Here is an 18,339-nt window from a genome sequence, read left to right on the forward strand (position 1 = left end):
ATTATTACTGTGCCCCCTGAAATGTTAGCGGGCCTGCTGCATTTGTAAGAAAAAAATATGTATATTGGTTTAAGAGTAGAGTTCAGATAAGAACTCGGAGACTTTTCATGTTCATCTGTGTTTATGTTGGCCCCATAAACTGTTTCAGATTCAACTAAAGACTGCACTTGTGAAGTGTTAGCTCCTGGTGTAACAGCACTAGAGTAGAACAAGAACTCTATAACAAAGCCTTTAGCTGAATACGTATTCCAGCTTTTCCGGCAGTGTCAATATTCTATGGCCTAGCGCAGGGGTAGGCAATCTTCGGCTCTCCTGATGTTGTGGACTACATCTCCCATAATGCTCTTACAGTCATAATGCTGGCAAAGCATCAAGGGAAATGTAGTTCACAACATGTGAAGCGTTTGTACAGGTGACAGAGTCTCTATAATTAAAGGGACTCCCGAGAACCCAATCACAGTCTGGGTCTGTCGGAATTTTCCCGGCAGACTAAGTCTAGAGATGTGACAGTAAGTTGTGGGTTACTGGTTCCAAGCTCTTATTGAAAGAGTGCCGCGTCTCCAATTATTCCTCCCCTTGGCTTTGTTATGGTTGCTTTGGTCCATTATCTTGTTGAATATTAACCAGTATAACTTTACAACTTTGTATTTTTTTACCATTAGATATCGATGAATGTGCCGTCAAAAACGAGACTGTCTGCTCCCAGATTTGTATCAACACACCAGGAAGTTACAGATGTGAGTGTCTGGAGGGATATGTCCTGGAAGAGGATGGTAAAACTTGCACAAAAGGATCTCAAGGTAGGAATACTTTCTCTCCTATTCCCTACTCTGCTTTCTAAAATGAGACAAAGAAAGCTTTGGAATATGTAGGACATCTTGGTCCTTCTTGTTGGATGTTGGCTGGAGGTCCATTGAGATGCCTGCAAGAACCAACCTCCTGATGACATCTATAAGGTTGACCCTTAATAATATTTCATGTTTCTCCATATAATGTTGGTTTTCCATTTTCATATTTATTTTATTTTGTTATAAAAACAGTAAGATGATGATTAAAAAAAACCCCTTTTCCGAAATTGGTTCCATTGCGCTCTGAAAGTCCAGGAAAAAAAAAACTACATTTCAGCAGAAAATGCCTTCAAGACCATTATTATAATTTAAGAAGGTTAGATAAATTCAGCCAAAAAAATGAAAGTTAAATAAAAGTTGGAATAAATATTGATGAAAGATGCAGCAATTCCCCTGACAATCTAAAGATCGGAGTTCGGCTCCCCGCGTCGTCCTTTTTTAAACCCAAGTCAGCTCAGAAACATTGGGAATTCCATATATCTTCACAAAAAAGAAAAAGAATCCAAGTTAATCTCATTTACTTTGTCTGGAACTGTTTTAGAAATGAAGATGAATATCTGTCCAGCTACATAATAGCTTATGTTTTCTAACGTAGATCAAACGCAGCCTTTATGGGGAATGCTATATTTTTGGGGGGGATGTTTTATTTTGTAAAAATTTATTACCTGCAATCCTTAGACGTGTGCTGTGCAAATATTATTAATTGTTACAAAATAAATTGCTAACGCGTTTTCACAACATACGAAACAGAATTCTTTTTTGATGGTAACCAAATACATGAGGTTGTTTCACGTTCTCATAGCGAGCCGTACAATTACTTTGATTTGTGACGGCTGGCTTTAATATTTGCCTCATGGAAGTATGTATATATTTCTTTGGATCCCATGGAGCATAAAATGAAGTGCTTTATGCCCTAATATAGGTCGACATTAACAAAAACCTGGTTTTATCTTCCAATAAACGCCATTTATCTACAGACCAGGAGGCCGCCATTGTCGTCAGTCATGTGATATATTGGGTGACTCTCTCTGCTCAAACACCACACTGAGATGACTCTTTATGGCTATGCTAATGAAGTCCAGTCCTCCATAGATCTGATACTAGTAATACAAAATGGTGGGATGTTGGCTTTTTGAATGTTTTTCTTCCTGACTATTTGCATGTTTTGCCCCCCCATAAATGTGCTCTCCCCAATTTAGTCTAGCATTAAAGACTCACTTTAAACTTGTCTCTTTGGAAAAATGTACAATCTACTCTTAACCCCTTAATGACAAAGCCCGTACATGTACGGGCTCAAAATGCATTGTTTTCTATGGGCTTAGAGACCGCCCATTGTCCTTAAGGGGTTAATACCCACAACCTGCATTCCCGGACAAGCCTGTTTGCTTCCCAAGCTGTGATATCTCCATATCATCGTCTTCCCCGCTTTTTATTATTATAATGAGACCTCCTTTGCCCAAGCAAAGCCCCTTACTTTCTGTCCCAATCCCCCCTCAACCTCATAATATTCTTTTAAGTATGCGAGAGCTGGGCCCGCTTTTCTCTTTCTGTACCCGTAAGAGTTTTACTCATGTTATTGTTAATTTAGTATATTCCCCGCATTGCTATAGCTCTATGGAATCTACTCGTGCCCTATAAATAAAAGGACTACACTAAATTCATACTCACCGGTAAGCAATTTAGCTCCCAGGGTACAAATATGAAAAATCTCTACTAATCACTCAAAATGACATACACGTTTAGTGAGGATAACTCATAACCACATTACAGCAAGCGCTGATACAGTCTGAACCACTGTGAGTCTAATAAGATCAAAGGAAACTTCTGGGCATCCAATTAAGATCAAGGTAATTGAGAAGTTCAATTTAGTAAAACTAGCTGTAAAAATCTATAGAGATCCAAAATATCTTGAGATCCATAATATCTTGAGAATTTCTTAAAAGTCATGTATTATAATACAAATATACTAATTAGTGAGGTCCATGTAGTGCAGGGGATTTATGCCAGGAAAAGTATCGGCGTTCAATTGAAAATACTCCATCCAAGTTTTCACCATTTATGTAAGCTTACTTGTCTTGGCTACATGCCAGAAATGTAACAATATATCCCAGTGCGCCATGTTTTAAATGCTGGCAGTGTCTTCTAATGCAGTCTATGGAGGCACCTGAGCGTAAGTAGGCTGGTTGGGGGAGAGCAAAGATCTCCTGCAAAGATCTCAATGGGCCTGTACCTGACCCATTGAGCAGCAGGGCTGCTGCCCTCTAGACCTCCCCGAATACATCACTGGGCCATATTACACATGCATGGAGAACATGTGATTTTAAAGAAGTACACCAACATGGCTCGATGGGTTTGTGAGATCCATAGGTGAAACAGAGTGGATGGATTGGCAAATGGCAACATAGCTTGATATTACATAAATATATAAAGCAATCACAGAAACAAAAATGGAGGAAAAGTAAATTGATGATACTAGAATCTGCCACTACATCTGTCGTATTACCACTTATCCATTATTGGTCTTAGTGGCCATAACATTGGCCATTTACTAACTTGGCATATTTAGTCACATTCAGTGACCCGTATGTATACCCCAGCCCAGGGGAATAAACGAGCTGGTAATATATGAACACCAGCGTCTTGTTACTGATTGGCTAAGTGGCGGTAACGGAGAACAGGCACCCATTAGCTTAATGGCTGGAATTCCGATGTATCACTGATTGCTTAATGGGTGTAACCTAAAAACTATAGTTTCAATCTACATTCTGAAAATAACTTTCGTAACTACTTAGTATTTTCATTTTAAAGATGTTAACAATTAGTGCATTCCAGGCTAACAAACATTTTTATTTTTCAGGAGAATTTGAGAAATCAAACAATGTGATGAAAGCCGGGGTCTGTTCTGACACGTGCAAGGAGTTCCATCAGATAAAGCAAACTGTTTTACAACTTAAACAAAAGGTACAAACGTGTTTTTTTAGCAATCTGCAATTTCATATATATGTCTCCCTCTTCTCCTCCCGGATGCCCCTCCTCTCTAGTGTTCTCCATTAATTGTGGGTCCAGTTTGATGATCCAACCTCTTGGATCCTCAGGAGTTCGAGGCGAAGCCAAACTCCCTCAAATGTCTTCTCCCCTTTAGTATTTTTGAGAGAACACAAACGATTCCCTTAAGTCTGGCTTGGTTGACAGCTCAGAGTCTGCTTCTGCCCTCCGCGCCACTGGCCATCTTACCCACTTCTGGCAAGGAAGATTCCCATACTGATGTCATTACGTTCACATGCCCAATGTGTCCAGGAATCAGTGGAACAGTCCTGATTTAGAACTTATGTTTACTGTCCGGGATTTCCGCTTTGGTGTCTTTTTGGTGTTTTTACCTACTTCCTTAGGACAATGAAGAGATTGCCTGTTATGGCAGGACTTTGTCCAACTGAATCAGGGACAGTTGCTACGTATGCAAACCAGCTGTCCAAAAGGGAAAATGTGGCTTGGGAACCACTGACCTAGAGTAATAGGAATGTTAATAGTGGAGATATTCGACGTTATTACATTAATAGGGCCGAATGACTTCAGTGCAATTGACCAACATGGCTTGAAAACAAGCAGCAATAATGTTTATCTTAATTATTGTTCCGCAACAAGAAAACACTCCATGCTGTCCAGATAAATGCTATAATAATGGGCATTACAATTAATAGTATAATAACGGCATTGCTGGGAGTTGTTTCTTCCAAGATATATACGTAACGATAAAGGTACAAAAGATTTACTAACAGGAAATCGTTATTAAGTTAAAAACAAGACATTTCCTGAATGTTTTACATTCAAAATTAAGTACAGCAATTACTATATAATATATATATAATATAAACTGCAGTTTTTGCAGTCTGACTGTATAGATATATTCATCTTTCCCTAAAAAATTGTATAAACGTAAGGAACATAAGTCTTTTTTTTCCCAATTCAAACAATTTGCAAACAAACTGGAAAGGCCACATACAAACCGTAGATAGCTTTAAATTAGTTTGGATGTAGGAGGAGAATTGGGTGGGTGTGGCTAAACATCACTCCCCTCCTCTGATTGATGCCCCACGTCTCTGGGTCACTCTCCTCATTCACTCGGGTTAGCCACACCCACTCTAGTTACCCTACCTGTGGAGTGGGCGTGGCTAAAAATCAAGAGATTGAGAAGAGTGACCAGGAGACCCAGGGAAGCAGAACTTCACCCAGAGACTCTGGTTCTAACCCAGAGAGTTCCCGGGCAGGGTAATACACAGATCATATAGTAACTATATGTTAATAGAAACGTGTAATATTGTCACGAACCGAGGACACAGGTTGATAAGGAGCCCAGGTGCAGGGGATACAACAGACACGAACAAGACAGGACACACTATACAGAAACTAGCCTAGGACTATTAGATAACTATTGGAGATTCCGTCACATCTTATGGCCATAGTATGCTTAGCCCACCACTACGCCAAAGTACTCCAATGACGGTGGGTCCTAACGCTAATCCCTGCAAGACATAGATACGGAACAAACAGACATGTAATCAAAACACATAACACAGAGACATACCTTTGGACTACAGACTAAGACAAACGGAACACACGGATGGGGCAAACCTCATAAGGGAAGCAGAACTTAAGAAAGGAATGTCTCTTGGCTGGAAGCCCTATTGCAGGGCACACGGCAGGAAGCCCAATTGCGGGGCACACGGCAGGAAGCCCAATTGCGGGGCACACGGCAGATAAGCCCTCTTGCGGGGCACACGGCAGATAAGCCCTCTTGCGGGGCACACGGCAGATAAGCCCTCTTGCGGGGCACACGGCAGATAAGCCCTCTTGCGGGGCACACGGCAGATAAGCCCTCTTGCGGGGCACACGGCAGATAAGCCCTCTTGCGGGGCACACGGCAGATAAGCCCTCTTGCGGGGCACACGGCAGATAAGCCCTCTTGCGGGGCACACGGCACGGCTAGAAGCCCTCTTGCGGGGCACACGACTAGAAGCCCTCTTCCAGGGCACACGGCAGGTTGCCCACTTGCAGGGCACACGGCAGGTTGCCCACTTGCAGGGCACTCAACCAGGGTAGTCCACTAGTGGCAGTCATCCTGGGAGTCGCGATGCAGGGCACTCCTCTTGGGAGTCCACTAGTGGGGCGCTGGCCGCAACTCAGGAACACGGCAGATTGCCCACTTGCAGGGCACACGGCAGGTTGCCCACTTGCAGGGCACTCAACCAGGGTAGTCCGCTAGTTGGCAGTCATCCTGGGAGTCGCGATGCAGGGCACTCCTCTTGGGAGTCCACTTAGTGGGGCGCAGGCCGCAACTCAGGAGCATGGCAGGTTGCCCACTTGCAGGGCACACGGCAGGTTGCCCACTTACAGGGTACTCGACTTTGGAGTCCACTTACTGGGGCGCTGGCCGCAACTCAGGAACATGGCAGGTTGCCCACTTGCAGGGCACACGGCAGGTTGCCCACTTGCAGGGTACTCTACTTGGGAGTCCACTTAGTGGGGCGCAGGCCGCAACTCAGGAGCATGGCAGGTTGCCCACTTGCAGGGCACACGGCAGGTTGCCCACTTACAGGGTACTCGACTTTGGAGTCCACTTACTGGGGCGCTGGCCGCAACTCAGGAACATGGCAGGTTGCCCACTTGCAGGGCACACGGCAGGTTGCCCACTTGCAGGGTACTCTACTTGGGAGTCCACTTAGTGGGGCGCAGGCCGCAACTCAGGAACACGGCAGGTACTGGAACACGGCAGGTACTGGAACAAGGCAGGTACTGGAACAAGGCAGGTACTGGAACAAGGCAGGTACTGGAGCACGGCAAGGTACTGGAGCACGGCAAGGTACTGGAGCACGGCAAGGTACTGGAACACGGCAAGGTACTGGAACACGGCAAGGTACTGGAACACGGCAAGGTACTGGAACACGGCAAGGTACTGGAACACGGCAAGGTACTGGAACACGGCAAGGTACTGGAACACGGCAAGGTACTGGAACACGGCAAGGTACTGGAACACGGCAAGGTACTGGAACAAATCAGGAACCAAACAGGTAGTCCTCAAACATTACAGTCAAGGGCCAGACTGCAGGGCTGGGCAGGTTTATAAAGGCTGATTTGATCATGAGATCAACTGCAGCTGGACCTGATAATTAGTCTGAGAGGCTCTGAATAGCAAGGGCGGCCACTAGTGGCTGGAAACAGGAAATAAAGAAGGCAAAGTATAAACAAGTCCAGCCAGCGCATGGGGAAGCGTTACATACCCCCACCGCAAGGAGCAGCCCCCGGATGCTTACAGACCTGTGGTCTCTTTGTGTCTGGGTCTTCGTGTTCACCACTAATTCCAGTACTGCAGGCATCCCCGCGGACTCCTCGTATTGGCCTTGACATTCTGTCACGAACCGAGGACACAGGTTGATAAGGAGCCCAGGTGCAGGGGATACAACAGACACGAACAAGACAGGACACACTATACAGAAACTAGCCTAGGACTATTAGATAACTATTGGAGATTCCGTCACATCTTATGGCCATAGTATGCTTAGCCCACCACTACGCCAAAGTACTCCAATGACGGTGGGTCCTAACGCTAATCCCTGCAAGACATAGATACGGAACAAACAGACATGTAATCAAAACACATAACACAGAGACATACCTTTGGACTACAGACTAAGACAAACGGAACACACGGATGGGGCAAACCTCATAAGGGAAGCAGAACTTAAGAAAGGAATGTCTCTTGGCTGGAAGCCCTATTGCAGGGCACACGGCAGGAAGCCCAATTGCGGGGCACACGGCAGGAAGCCCAATTGCGGGGCACACGGCAGATAAGCCCTCTTGCGGGGCACACGGCAGATAAGCCCTCTTGCGGGGCACACGGCAGATAAGCCCTCTTGCGGGGCACACGGCAGATAAGCCCTCTTGCGGGGCACACGGCAGATAAGCCCTCTTGCGGGGCACACGGCAGATAAGCCCTCTTGCGGGGCACACGGCAGATAAGCCCTCTTGCGGGGCACACGGCAGATAAGCCCTCTTGCGGGGCACACGGCACGGCTAGAAGCCCTCTTGCGGGGCACACGACTAGAAGCCCTCTTCCAGGGCACACGGCAGGTTGCCCACTTGCAGGGCACACGGCAGGTTGCCCACTTGCAGGGCACTCAACCAGGGTAGTCCACTAGTGGCAGTCATCCTGGGAGTCGCGATGCAGGGCACTCCTCTTGGGAGTCCACTAGTGGGGCGCTGGCCGCAACTCAGGAACACGGCAGATTGCCCACTTGCAGGGCACACGGCAGGTTGCCCACTTGCAGGGCACTCAACCAGGGTAGTCCGCTAGTTGGCAGTCATCCTGGGAGTCGCGATGCAGGGCACTCCTCTTGGGAGTCCACTTAGTGGGGCGCAGGCCGCAACTCAGGAGCATGGCAGGTTGCCCACTTGCAGGGCACACGGCAGGTTGCCCACTTACAGGGTACTCGACTTTGGAGTCCACTTACTGGGGCGCTGGCCGCAACTCAGGAACATGGCAGGTTGCCCACTTGCAGGGCACACGGCAGGTTGCCCACTTGCAGGGTACTCTACTTGGGAGTCCACTTAGTGGGGCGCAGGCCGCAACTCAGGAGCATGGCAGGTTGCCCACTTGCAGGGCACACGGCAGGTTGCCCACTTACAGGGTACTCGACTTTGGAGTCCACTTACTGGGGCGCTGGCCGCAACTCAGGAACATGGCAGGTTGCCCACTTGCAGGGCACACGGCAGGTTGCCCACTTGCAGGGTACTCTACTTGGGAGTCCACTTAGTGGGGCGCAGGCCGCAACTCAGGAACACGGCAGGTACTGGAACACGGCAGGTACTGGAACAAGGCAGGTACTGGAACAAGGCAGGTACTGGAACAAGGCAGGTACTGGAGCACGGCAAGGTACTGGAGCACGGCAAGGTACTGGAGCACGGCAAGGTACTGGAACACGGCAAGGTACTGGAACACGGCAAGGTACTGGAACACGGCAAGGTACTGGAACACGGCAAGGTACTGGAACACGGCAAGGTACTGGAACACGGCAAGGTACTGGAACACGGCAAGGTACTGGAACAAATCAGGAACCAAACAGGTAGTCCTCAAACATTACAGTCAAGGGCCAGACTGCAGGGCTGGGCAGGTTTATAAAGGCTGATTTGATCATGAGATCAACTGCAGCTGGACCTGATAATTAGTCTGAGAGGCTCTGAATAGCAAGGGCGGCCACTAGTGGCTGGAAACAGGAAATAAAGAAGGCAAAGTATAAACAAGTCCAGCCAGCGCATGGGGAAGCGTTACAAATATTCTGATCTAACACCGGTGGTATATTATTTCATATGATTTGTTATTTTTGGGACCACCTCTCCAAAATTAGCGCTCAGGGAGACAGGTGCCTGCCAAATGCTTATCCTGTTGGCTAACCGCGCCATCTAAACGTTCAGCTCATTTCACAAATCATTACGTTTTATAATCTTATATCCTGTTCGGGTGAAACATGATGGGTTATGGGGAAATTGGTTTGTGGCAGTAAGAGCTATAACAGAAGAGTGTTTTCTTGGCTTGTCCCCGATAGCTAAACATCTCTGAACATGAAACTCTGAAATCATTACAGTAAAATGTATGAATTGCGTACGCACACCCATAACGCAGCGTATTTTACCATTAATAACTTTTCCGTTGCTGTATAACATTTGCATCTGGAAATTTCTGAAAGGTGGGATCCCTTAGATATATAGCCGTTGTAAAAATTGAGTTTAATAAAAATAATTATTGAATCATAGCTTCATTTTAAGCTACCCAGTTTTGCAGTTTCTCGCTCTTCAGTTTTCCAAAAAAAGGGGAAAAACAATTGTGATAAAAATTATAAAAAATGTATATAAAAAGAATGAACACATGTAACACATATAGGATATATATATATGTTAACATAATCTTATTTTGATTACTTTCTAGTTAGCGCTGCTACCAAACAGCGTTTCTGAATCAAGCAAACAAATTACAGTCGACAAGGTGTTGGCCTCCACCATGTATGTTCAGGGACCACCGGGATTACCAGGAGCACAAGGACCACCAGGTAACCTCAATGAAATCACACACAGCGGTATCTGAAGTCTAAACGCACATAGTTTCAGAATGCCGCTGTGATACGGGAAAGCATCCAAAAACATGTAATTTATTCTCAATAAGGGGGAATTTGGTTTGGTACAGGCCGAGAGAAATATGTTTAGAAGCTTAGCACCCTACGAGTGACCCAAACCGTGATAATTCTCAGGTTCCGTGAACCCCCAGGAATTATTATAACGAATATTCAATAAAATGTAATCGGGCCAAACTTAGCATTTATACCCAGTGGGCGCCCTCTGCACTTGGATGCCTGCCAAGCTCAACAATGAATGTATTAATGGCCGTCGACAACGCATTTGGTATTGTTACGTATATAAATCTCACCCGGCAATGGCTTGATACTCAACTTTTCCTGTTACTTTGTTTGTTTTGCAATGAACTGATTTCTGTGGCGGCTGATGGCAAAGCTCATATAAATAATTACTTACTTGAATTAAACTCAACTCTGTTCTCAACTAAGCAGATTCCAACAAGAGGAGGCGTTAGGGCTAATAATCTAGTAGTTAAGGAGCAGTTAAGGTAGCTGCTCCCAAAGATCTTTTCTTGGCAGATGATTGACATTTTAATTTGTAAACCCAATTTCATTCGTTTATTAAGTATCTTGAGCTCTAAAATGTGGATTTGGCAAATCCACTTCAAAAGCTGCATTAAGACGCTACATGTAGCGGATAAATGGCGCTAACTTATTTGGAGTAAGTGGCATCTGGGCTCAAATTCCGAATCTGCTCTGGAGACTGGGAAAACAAGGACTGTAAAATCCATCCCATGTGTGGTTAATCTCAAAATATCAAATCACAACCAAACACATTTAGGGCAAATTGGCACTTTGGAAATAAAAAAAGTTACGCAATGCCATTTGTGGCTGTGTTTAAAGATACTCGGGATTCTAGGAACCTTTGATGATAGATTTGCTTTATGGTGTCGCTGCATCGTCTGGCGCGTAACCAGCTAACAGTTCTTGGTCTAAGAATTTTTATGACATGTTAACATTTCCCATCCATTAATGTTTAAATATAAAAAAAACGTGCTTACATTCCACAGAGGGGTCTGGAAAAAGTTAGAATAATTCCGTGCTCATTAATTCTGGTTCATCTCATGTCAGGCATTCAACTTTCACTTACACATTCTATTGTTATTTTCAACACTGAAGGGAAAGATCTGCTAAGCGATGAGTTTATTCCACCTGCGGAAACTCTGGTGTTGCTCTACAGAGTCAGATGGAGGGAAGGATTTTTTTGCTAATAGGAAATCTCTTTCTTCTACCTTATGCTCTTTATTTTACTAAATACACTCAGTACACAACTCTGTATAAATCTACTTTACAAGCTAAGGAATATGTTGCCCCTTTTTAACCTAAAAGAAAGTAGTAGTAGTATATATTAAACTGGATAATTAGGCATTGTATGCTGTCTATGATAAGCAGGGATAGTGCAACTGGATTAACCAACCAGGGCACCCAAGGAATCTGCTGGTGCTAGATACATTCATATAATGTAATGTCTGGCTCAGTATATAGTGATTGTAGTGATTTAGGGCATAACTCCCATCACTACATACTGGGCCAGGCACTGATAGTAGTACAGCATAACTCCCAAAACTATACACTGAACAGGACATTGACAATGGTACAGCATAACTCCCACACACTTACTCATGCTTGCGGTGGGCGCGGCTTCAGTGTTGTGCGCCGGGATATGACATTAAATCATGATGCACAGCATCAGTTGCTGGCCCGCATGGCAAGGGAGCAGGATCTGAGGTCTGGGTTAACAGACCTCCCGCTCCCTTGATTGATTTTTAAGTCGGTTAGAGGGAGTTGTTTGATCTCCCCAACAGAGCCTGCTCCTCTAGCTGCAGACATTATAGTCTGTCTCTGGAGGGGTGTGCACCCGATGCCGGCCTGGTGGCACCCCCTTGATGAGTGACACCCAGCGTGGACTGCCCCCCACGTCCCCACCCTAGGTACGCTACTGTCTGCCTCTCTTAATGCAATATGAGTGTTGTTCCAAATTAACAGATGTTAGCATCGTTTCCTGTAATTCTACAATTCCAGGCGCCTTTCACTGTATTTTAGGATTTTAATAATAATAATGTTAATAATAATCTGTGATTCCTTGATTTTCTTTCTCTTCTAAGGATTACCAGGTCCTAAAGGCAGTGCGGGTCAGCCTGGACCTCCTGGTCCCCCAGGTCCAAGAGGATTCATGGGACCAATCGGACCTACTCCGGATATATCTCACATTAAACAAGGCAGAAGAGGGCCCGTGGTTCGTATAATTTGTATATTCTAGATTTTTTTTAAAACATTCTGTTATCAGTGTTTTGTTTTAAATCATTCTGCTTTTTCTCCACCAGGGCCCAACGGGAGCACCAGGAAAGGACGGCGCAAAGGTATATTTGATATTATTTTACACAGTAGACTTGCCTCCTCAGCCAAAACCCAACAATAAATGAAGGTCGGCTGGGGATATATATTGGGATTTATTCAGAAACCTATAACTACTGAGGATTTCAGCTCTTGGACTTCTTTATTTATCATAAAGGGCCAATTCCATTGAGCTTCTTCTGGAAAAAGAGCTAAACTGACCGTGCACAAAGTAGTGTTAATGTGTCGAGGGTTCCTGAAGGGTATTCAGTGACTTAATTATACATTATGCAGGGCCAGCCCTTGGAGGAGAAGCTCCCTGGGTTTGTTAATTTATAATGTAGAGTGTAATCAGGAAGCTGAAGTGTTCTGCCCTCCTGCAAACCCCCGGGTTAATGAATACACCTCATAGCATGACCTAAACCACTGAACCAAAATGGATTTGCAAAACGTTGCCTCAATGTTCCTCGTATAATTGACCCGACTAAAAGTTACTTTTACTTTACAACTTGATATTTTTTTGGAGGTTAAGTCTAAGATAATAGTGGTGATTTTTTCATTTATTACATTTGGAATAAGGGCAAACCTTCAAAAAACAGGAACCTGATGTCAACAATACTGCTTTAGAATAATAACATTGTATTTGTTTATTGCAGGGTGACAGAGGACCTCCTGGTCCAAGAGGACTACCAGTAAGTCTTAATAACTTCTTATAAGCAAAGACCCCGTAACTAACACATGACATACAGTTTGTGTAAAAAAAATCTAAGCGTTTTTGGACCACCCAGGTACCCGTAAAATTAGTAACCTACATACTGTGGGGGGATTATGGGGGCACATTTTTAGCAACAGGTTTAAGTAGTTAAGTCGAGCAGCCTCCGTCACACCTCTGCCCCCCGATGCATGGTATTTTTATTTAGGTCTTCGGTGACATTTTTGATAGGGTCTGCCCGTTTAGTTGTTGTCCCCCCAGGTGACGTGTTTCTGTTTTTATGGCTCTCTCCGCCTGAGAACCTGGTTCGTGAACTTGCAGTGATGCTTGTTGGACTGTTTCTTGTTGGACTGTTTCTTGGACAATGTCCTGGCGGTTTTCTCGTAAATATCTGTCTTCTGATGCATTATGGCGGAATCGTAACTCTCTGAAAGTTAATAAAACAAATGTAATCACCGACAACTTTGACAATAATAAAACATAACAATCCTGCCTCCTGAAGATTTTATCTGTTCATAAATCACTAGGCAGCCGAGATGGATGCGTTTGCTAGCAGCAGATAAAGGTTATCCACAGTAATTCTGGTGGAACAAAAAGTATTTTTACGATCAAAAAACAAATGCATAACAAAAACATCAAAAACATAAAATTGGACCTATTTTTTTGTATTTTTTATTTATTAAACAATGCAGTGGCCTAATGTTAATTGGGATTCGTCAAACTACTGGTTCTGACCCACAGACAGTTCAGTTTCACCAGTTGTTGCTCTATATAACCTAATAGAGGATTAACCCCCTAATGATGTACTATATTGGATCAAAGCATATATCGGATCCATTTATTATGTGGGAGGCTTATTTTTTTGTTGAGATTTTAGAATCTATGGAGGAAAGTGCTTATAGTATGTTAGACCCAAGTTCCTTTATTTTGTTTTGAGGGGTCTTGGTTGTCCCCCAGCAGATATATTACACATTCTAGGGTGCATATGAGTATATTATGGGCACACATGACTATGTTAGACCCCTACTAATTTATCTAATTTATACTAAATTGTATGTATTGTATAGATATTGTTTTTACAGATATACCCTATACCTATACATTGATTATGATGATATTTTTGTAATTATTTCTATTATTTTTTCATTTTTATTTATGGAATATTCATATTTATATCCATAAGTGGTTGCATATCATTAAAAATGTTTTTATTTGCAGGGTCCTCCAGGGTCCTTTGACTTCTTGCTTTTAATGATGGCCGACATCCGGAACGACATTGCGGAGCTGCAGGACAAAGTATTCGGTCGTCGGACTCATTCCTCGGCAGAAGAGTTCCCCTCGCCCCAAGAGTTTTCCAACCACCATGATACTTTGGACTTTGGTTCTGGGGAGGATTATAAACAAAGAACTGTATCAAAAAACCTAAGAACAGACAAAAAAGGTCACCATTAACTCCGAAGTGTTCAGATGAAAATAATATTTGTTTTTTTCATTTTATAAAAAAGATGCACTGATAATGTAAAGAGTATCTATTTTTGACTTTTTTTGTTGAATCTATTGTTAATAATGTTATTTGTATTATTCTAATGCTTTTTTGTACAGAAGTGTACTCTTAAAATGTGGGTAGACTTGGTGCAGTTATATAGACGACATTCAACTCCCATTATATTCTGCCATGTAGATCTGGCTGTACGTTGCCATGTGGCAGAGGATCATGGGATTTGTAGTTCAGCCACAGCTGGAGAGCTGCATATTGTCTACCTGTGCTCTAGGACCGATAGTATACATGGGTGGGAACTGGAGATTATATGGCTTCTTGTTTCATTTGGATAGTGCAGTCACATTTCTTTCACTTATAAAACTGTACAAAAACAGTGGAAGAGACTGTCTGGAGTCAGAAACTGCACTAGAATCTCAATGTATAAAATAGGGATGTCGGGTTTGGCCTTGTGGACCATAATCTTGCCAGAATTATTTATTTTGAATATATTATACCATAAAGAATACATTGAGCATTTACAAACACAGCAATACAACCGCAAGGTTACATATGTAAAACAATGAAAATACAAAGGAATTAAGTCAAATTAAACATTAAAGGAGGTGGCATTTTGATTCAAAATACATTTTTTTAACATTCTAATTAATATGTAATCCAGAGATTAAAGAGGTTGTATGTGTGCTATTTCATGTGCCCTTATGTTTGCTGGTGGGTCATAATGTTAAAATTTGGGAGATGCATTTTCTGTGCCTGTTTTCACCAGCAGGTGGCGCTGTCTGGATGTTAGTCCTAGCCACGGCAGTAGGACCTCCAGGTCTCTATGGTAAAGGAGGTAGAAGCACAAAAGGGTTTATCTCTACCGTCTATCTAAACAATAATAGCGACAACTATCAGAAACCATCATGAATATCGTTGTTGTTTCAGTATTTCGGTTGTTTTGCCTTTTGTGTTAGAGAAAAAAATAAAAAGCTCAATTACCAAATTGAATTACCCAAAAATATAAGTGCACATAAAACAACAGTCACATTGTAAGACTGCTTCAAGATGGTCGTCTTAATAAATTCTCCAATTGCTTCAATGACCTCCCCAAGCTGGCCAACTTCCTCTGTATTATTATACAATAGTGTTAATTATGTCCTAAAAGATCCACGTGTGGCCCCCAAGGACCAGAGTTTGACATACCACGCTATAAGAATTAAAAAAGCACAAATATATATTATATAGGAGCACCTTCACACACAAGTTAGTTTTAAAGGTGCTGTTCCACTTAGATAAAACATAATTGGATTGTCATTTTTTTTAGTAATATAAACGAGCAACACAGAAGCATTTTCATTTGTTATTGCAATAAGCAATGAGCACCTGCTTTTGTGTCCCAAGTGTTTCCATCAAAATGATGAATGAGGCGAGAAAGCATTAGTAGTAATTATATTTCTAATACTGCACTAATACTAACACTAATATAAATGTATTACAATCAGCTGAGTAGGTGGAACAGCACCTTTAATTTGGTGAGTGTTAATAAAATGTTATACAACAAGTTGGTGATGTGAATATATTGGGGCACTGAAATGGAAGCTAATGTTAATTTTGACCCAATTATATCCAAATTATTCCCAGGTTATTTACCTTATGTATTTATCCTAAATAATTTGCATTCATCTGAAATTATCGTGATTCGTGTGTCCTGACCCTTCTGGAAGAAAGGTAGCTATTGTGTCCTAAATTCCTGAATGTGTGTTAAATGTGTTTATTTTGTTTTATAAATGGTACGAAACGCTATGTCTGCCATAGAGAGGTGAGAGGCACCAGCAGAGCCAGACCACGATGCATATGAGCCGAGCCGACCAGATATGCAAGACCCGGTGTTAAGAACGTGAAAAAAAATGCTTAGAACCTAATAAAAAATAAAATAAAAAAAAAAGATACAGAAATATTTCATGCACTATATAGTTATGTAAGCATTTTTTTTATAAACAAAAAGTATTTTTCTAAATTTGTACTTGTTTGTCATATGTCAAATTTAACCCTCTAAGTGCCTGACTGATGAGCAACATCTTATAGTTGTGGAGTTTTAAGAATCAATAACTGCTTCCAAAGATGACGGATGTTCTCTTCTGTGCCATCTTTCATTTTTTATCATCGCTAAATATGCTGTTTGTTGAATCTTTGGGGGGGCTCTTTCCAGTCTCGGCAACATCCTGACCCATTCCTGCCACTTTATAACCATTCTTCACCCTTCCGCATATTCCTGTCTCCTCTCCCTCATGCCCTCCAGGTTTTGGAGACTTTCATTATAAGTCTCTAGGTTTTTAAAGTCCCTTCATCCAATGGCTGGGTGTGGATCATAAGAGGTGTAGTCCAAACAAAGGGGTTTGGACTGCCCTACTGTACATTAAACTACTAGTTTATCCCTTGATGTCTCCATGTCTCCCTCCATGTCATGCTTTTTCTTCAGTCTGTAAGGGGCTCCTCACCCTCGGATACATTTGGGTACTGTAGACTGTCCCGTTTGTGTGGCATGGGCAGTCATCGATAGAGACCTCCAAATCTGCGTATCCACCATTCATAAAGTTGAGCATCATCCATTCTGCAGCCACTAAACGGCCAATCCATTTATCGTTGGCCTTGTAAAGCGTGTACATATTTCTACGTAACATAGGCAGATCCCAGTTGTTACTCTGGAAAGCTAAAGTAATAATTACTTCCAGGTTCTTGAAGAAGCATCCTCAAGTTCCAGGTTGATTTGCTTAATGTTTGCATTGTAAAGACTACTTCTGTATCATCATAACCCTTTTCTTCTTTGTAATTATTTCTTGTTCTGATAACCCTGGTTGTAAAAGCTGAGTTTGTTTCTTATGCTTCTTCTTCAGGAGAAAATCACTTTCTGGTCGGTAGCAGAAGCCGCAAGTGTCCACCCAGTGTGTCTATGGTGGTCTAATGGGGGGGTGGCATGGGCTGCTGATAAAGACAAATCACACTTACCTTTCCAGTTGAAACATTGTGTCTGAAAGAAGTATAATTTCTCTGCTTCAGTGAAGGATAAGAAGAATAACTTAAGAGGGCTGAAGCAGGAAAATAGCATTTCTTTCAAACCTGGAAGTTGTGTCAACCTCAGCTTCTGAATGATAAAAGTTTAAACTAATTATCTTCACCTTCTGCCCAAGCTATAAGTAGTTTTATTTTAGTTAATGAACTTATTTATGTTTCAGTTCCCATTTAGTGTTGAATTTTGTAGAAACAATGCGCTGAGGGTCCCTCCAAGTTTGATTACAGAACCCAATTGAAATGGGCCCTTGTTAACATCAATAAATACCCAAATCGAAGTTTCTGAACTTCTGAGCCTTTTTCTGAACTTTTTCTATGGACCTAAACCCATCAATTTTATTCAAATGTTCCTTTTACATGGATAATTACATCTTGTTAATTATAATTGCTACCAAGTAAGTGAATGAAGGCACCGTAGTGGGTCATTGTAGGGTCACCCACTGTATCTTTGAGACCCTCCAAGATCAGCCATTAGGGACCAATCTCCGAGTAAGGTCCATGCTTCCCCTCGAAGGTACGGAGCAAGAACAATAAACCCCAGTTCCCTCAGTCACTAATTAAATGGACAATCAAAAACTTAGATCCTTGTATCTAGAGTGTTTGTGTCTTCGGACATAAATTCCCCAACTACAATGTATTGTTTCCAGGATTATAAACTTCTGGCTCTGATTTCTTGGTGATACTACCTGCCACAACCCTCTCGCCGTCTTCCTTTGG

The 18,339-nt window shown here is 42.8% G+C and overlaps 1 protein-coding gene across 1 annotated transcript in view; it reads left to right on the forward strand.

The window, feature by feature from the left end:
* CCBE1 (collagen and calcium binding EGF domains 1) overlaps positions 1 to 15,732 on the forward strand; it is a 135,345-nt gene extending 119,613 nt beyond the window's left edge. Inside the window, exons 5-11 of the mRNA XM_053448159.1 lie at positions 663 to 800; positions 3,706 to 3,809; positions 9,826 to 9,946; positions 12,133 to 12,263; positions 12,352 to 12,387; positions 13,018 to 13,053; positions 14,292 to 15,732. Coding sequence (XP_053304134.1) covers positions 663 to 800; positions 3,706 to 3,809; positions 9,826 to 9,946; positions 12,133 to 12,263; positions 12,352 to 12,387; positions 13,018 to 13,053; positions 14,292 to 14,525 — 800 coding nt within the window. The 3' untranslated portion in view covers positions 14,526 to 15,732. The remainder of the gene's footprint in view (positions 1 to 662; positions 801 to 3,705; positions 3,810 to 9,825; positions 9,947 to 12,132; positions 12,264 to 12,351; positions 12,388 to 13,017; positions 13,054 to 14,291) is intronic.
* The last annotated feature ends 2,607 nt before the right edge of the window (positions 15,733 to 18,339 follow it).

Source organism: Spea bombifrons, chromosome 1 (genome assembly GCF_027358695.1).
Source record: "Spea bombifrons isolate aSpeBom1 chromosome 1, aSpeBom1.2.pri, whole genome shotgun sequence".
Classification (NCBI taxonomy): Eukaryota; Metazoa; Chordata; class Amphibia; order Anura; family Pelobatidae; genus Spea; species Spea bombifrons.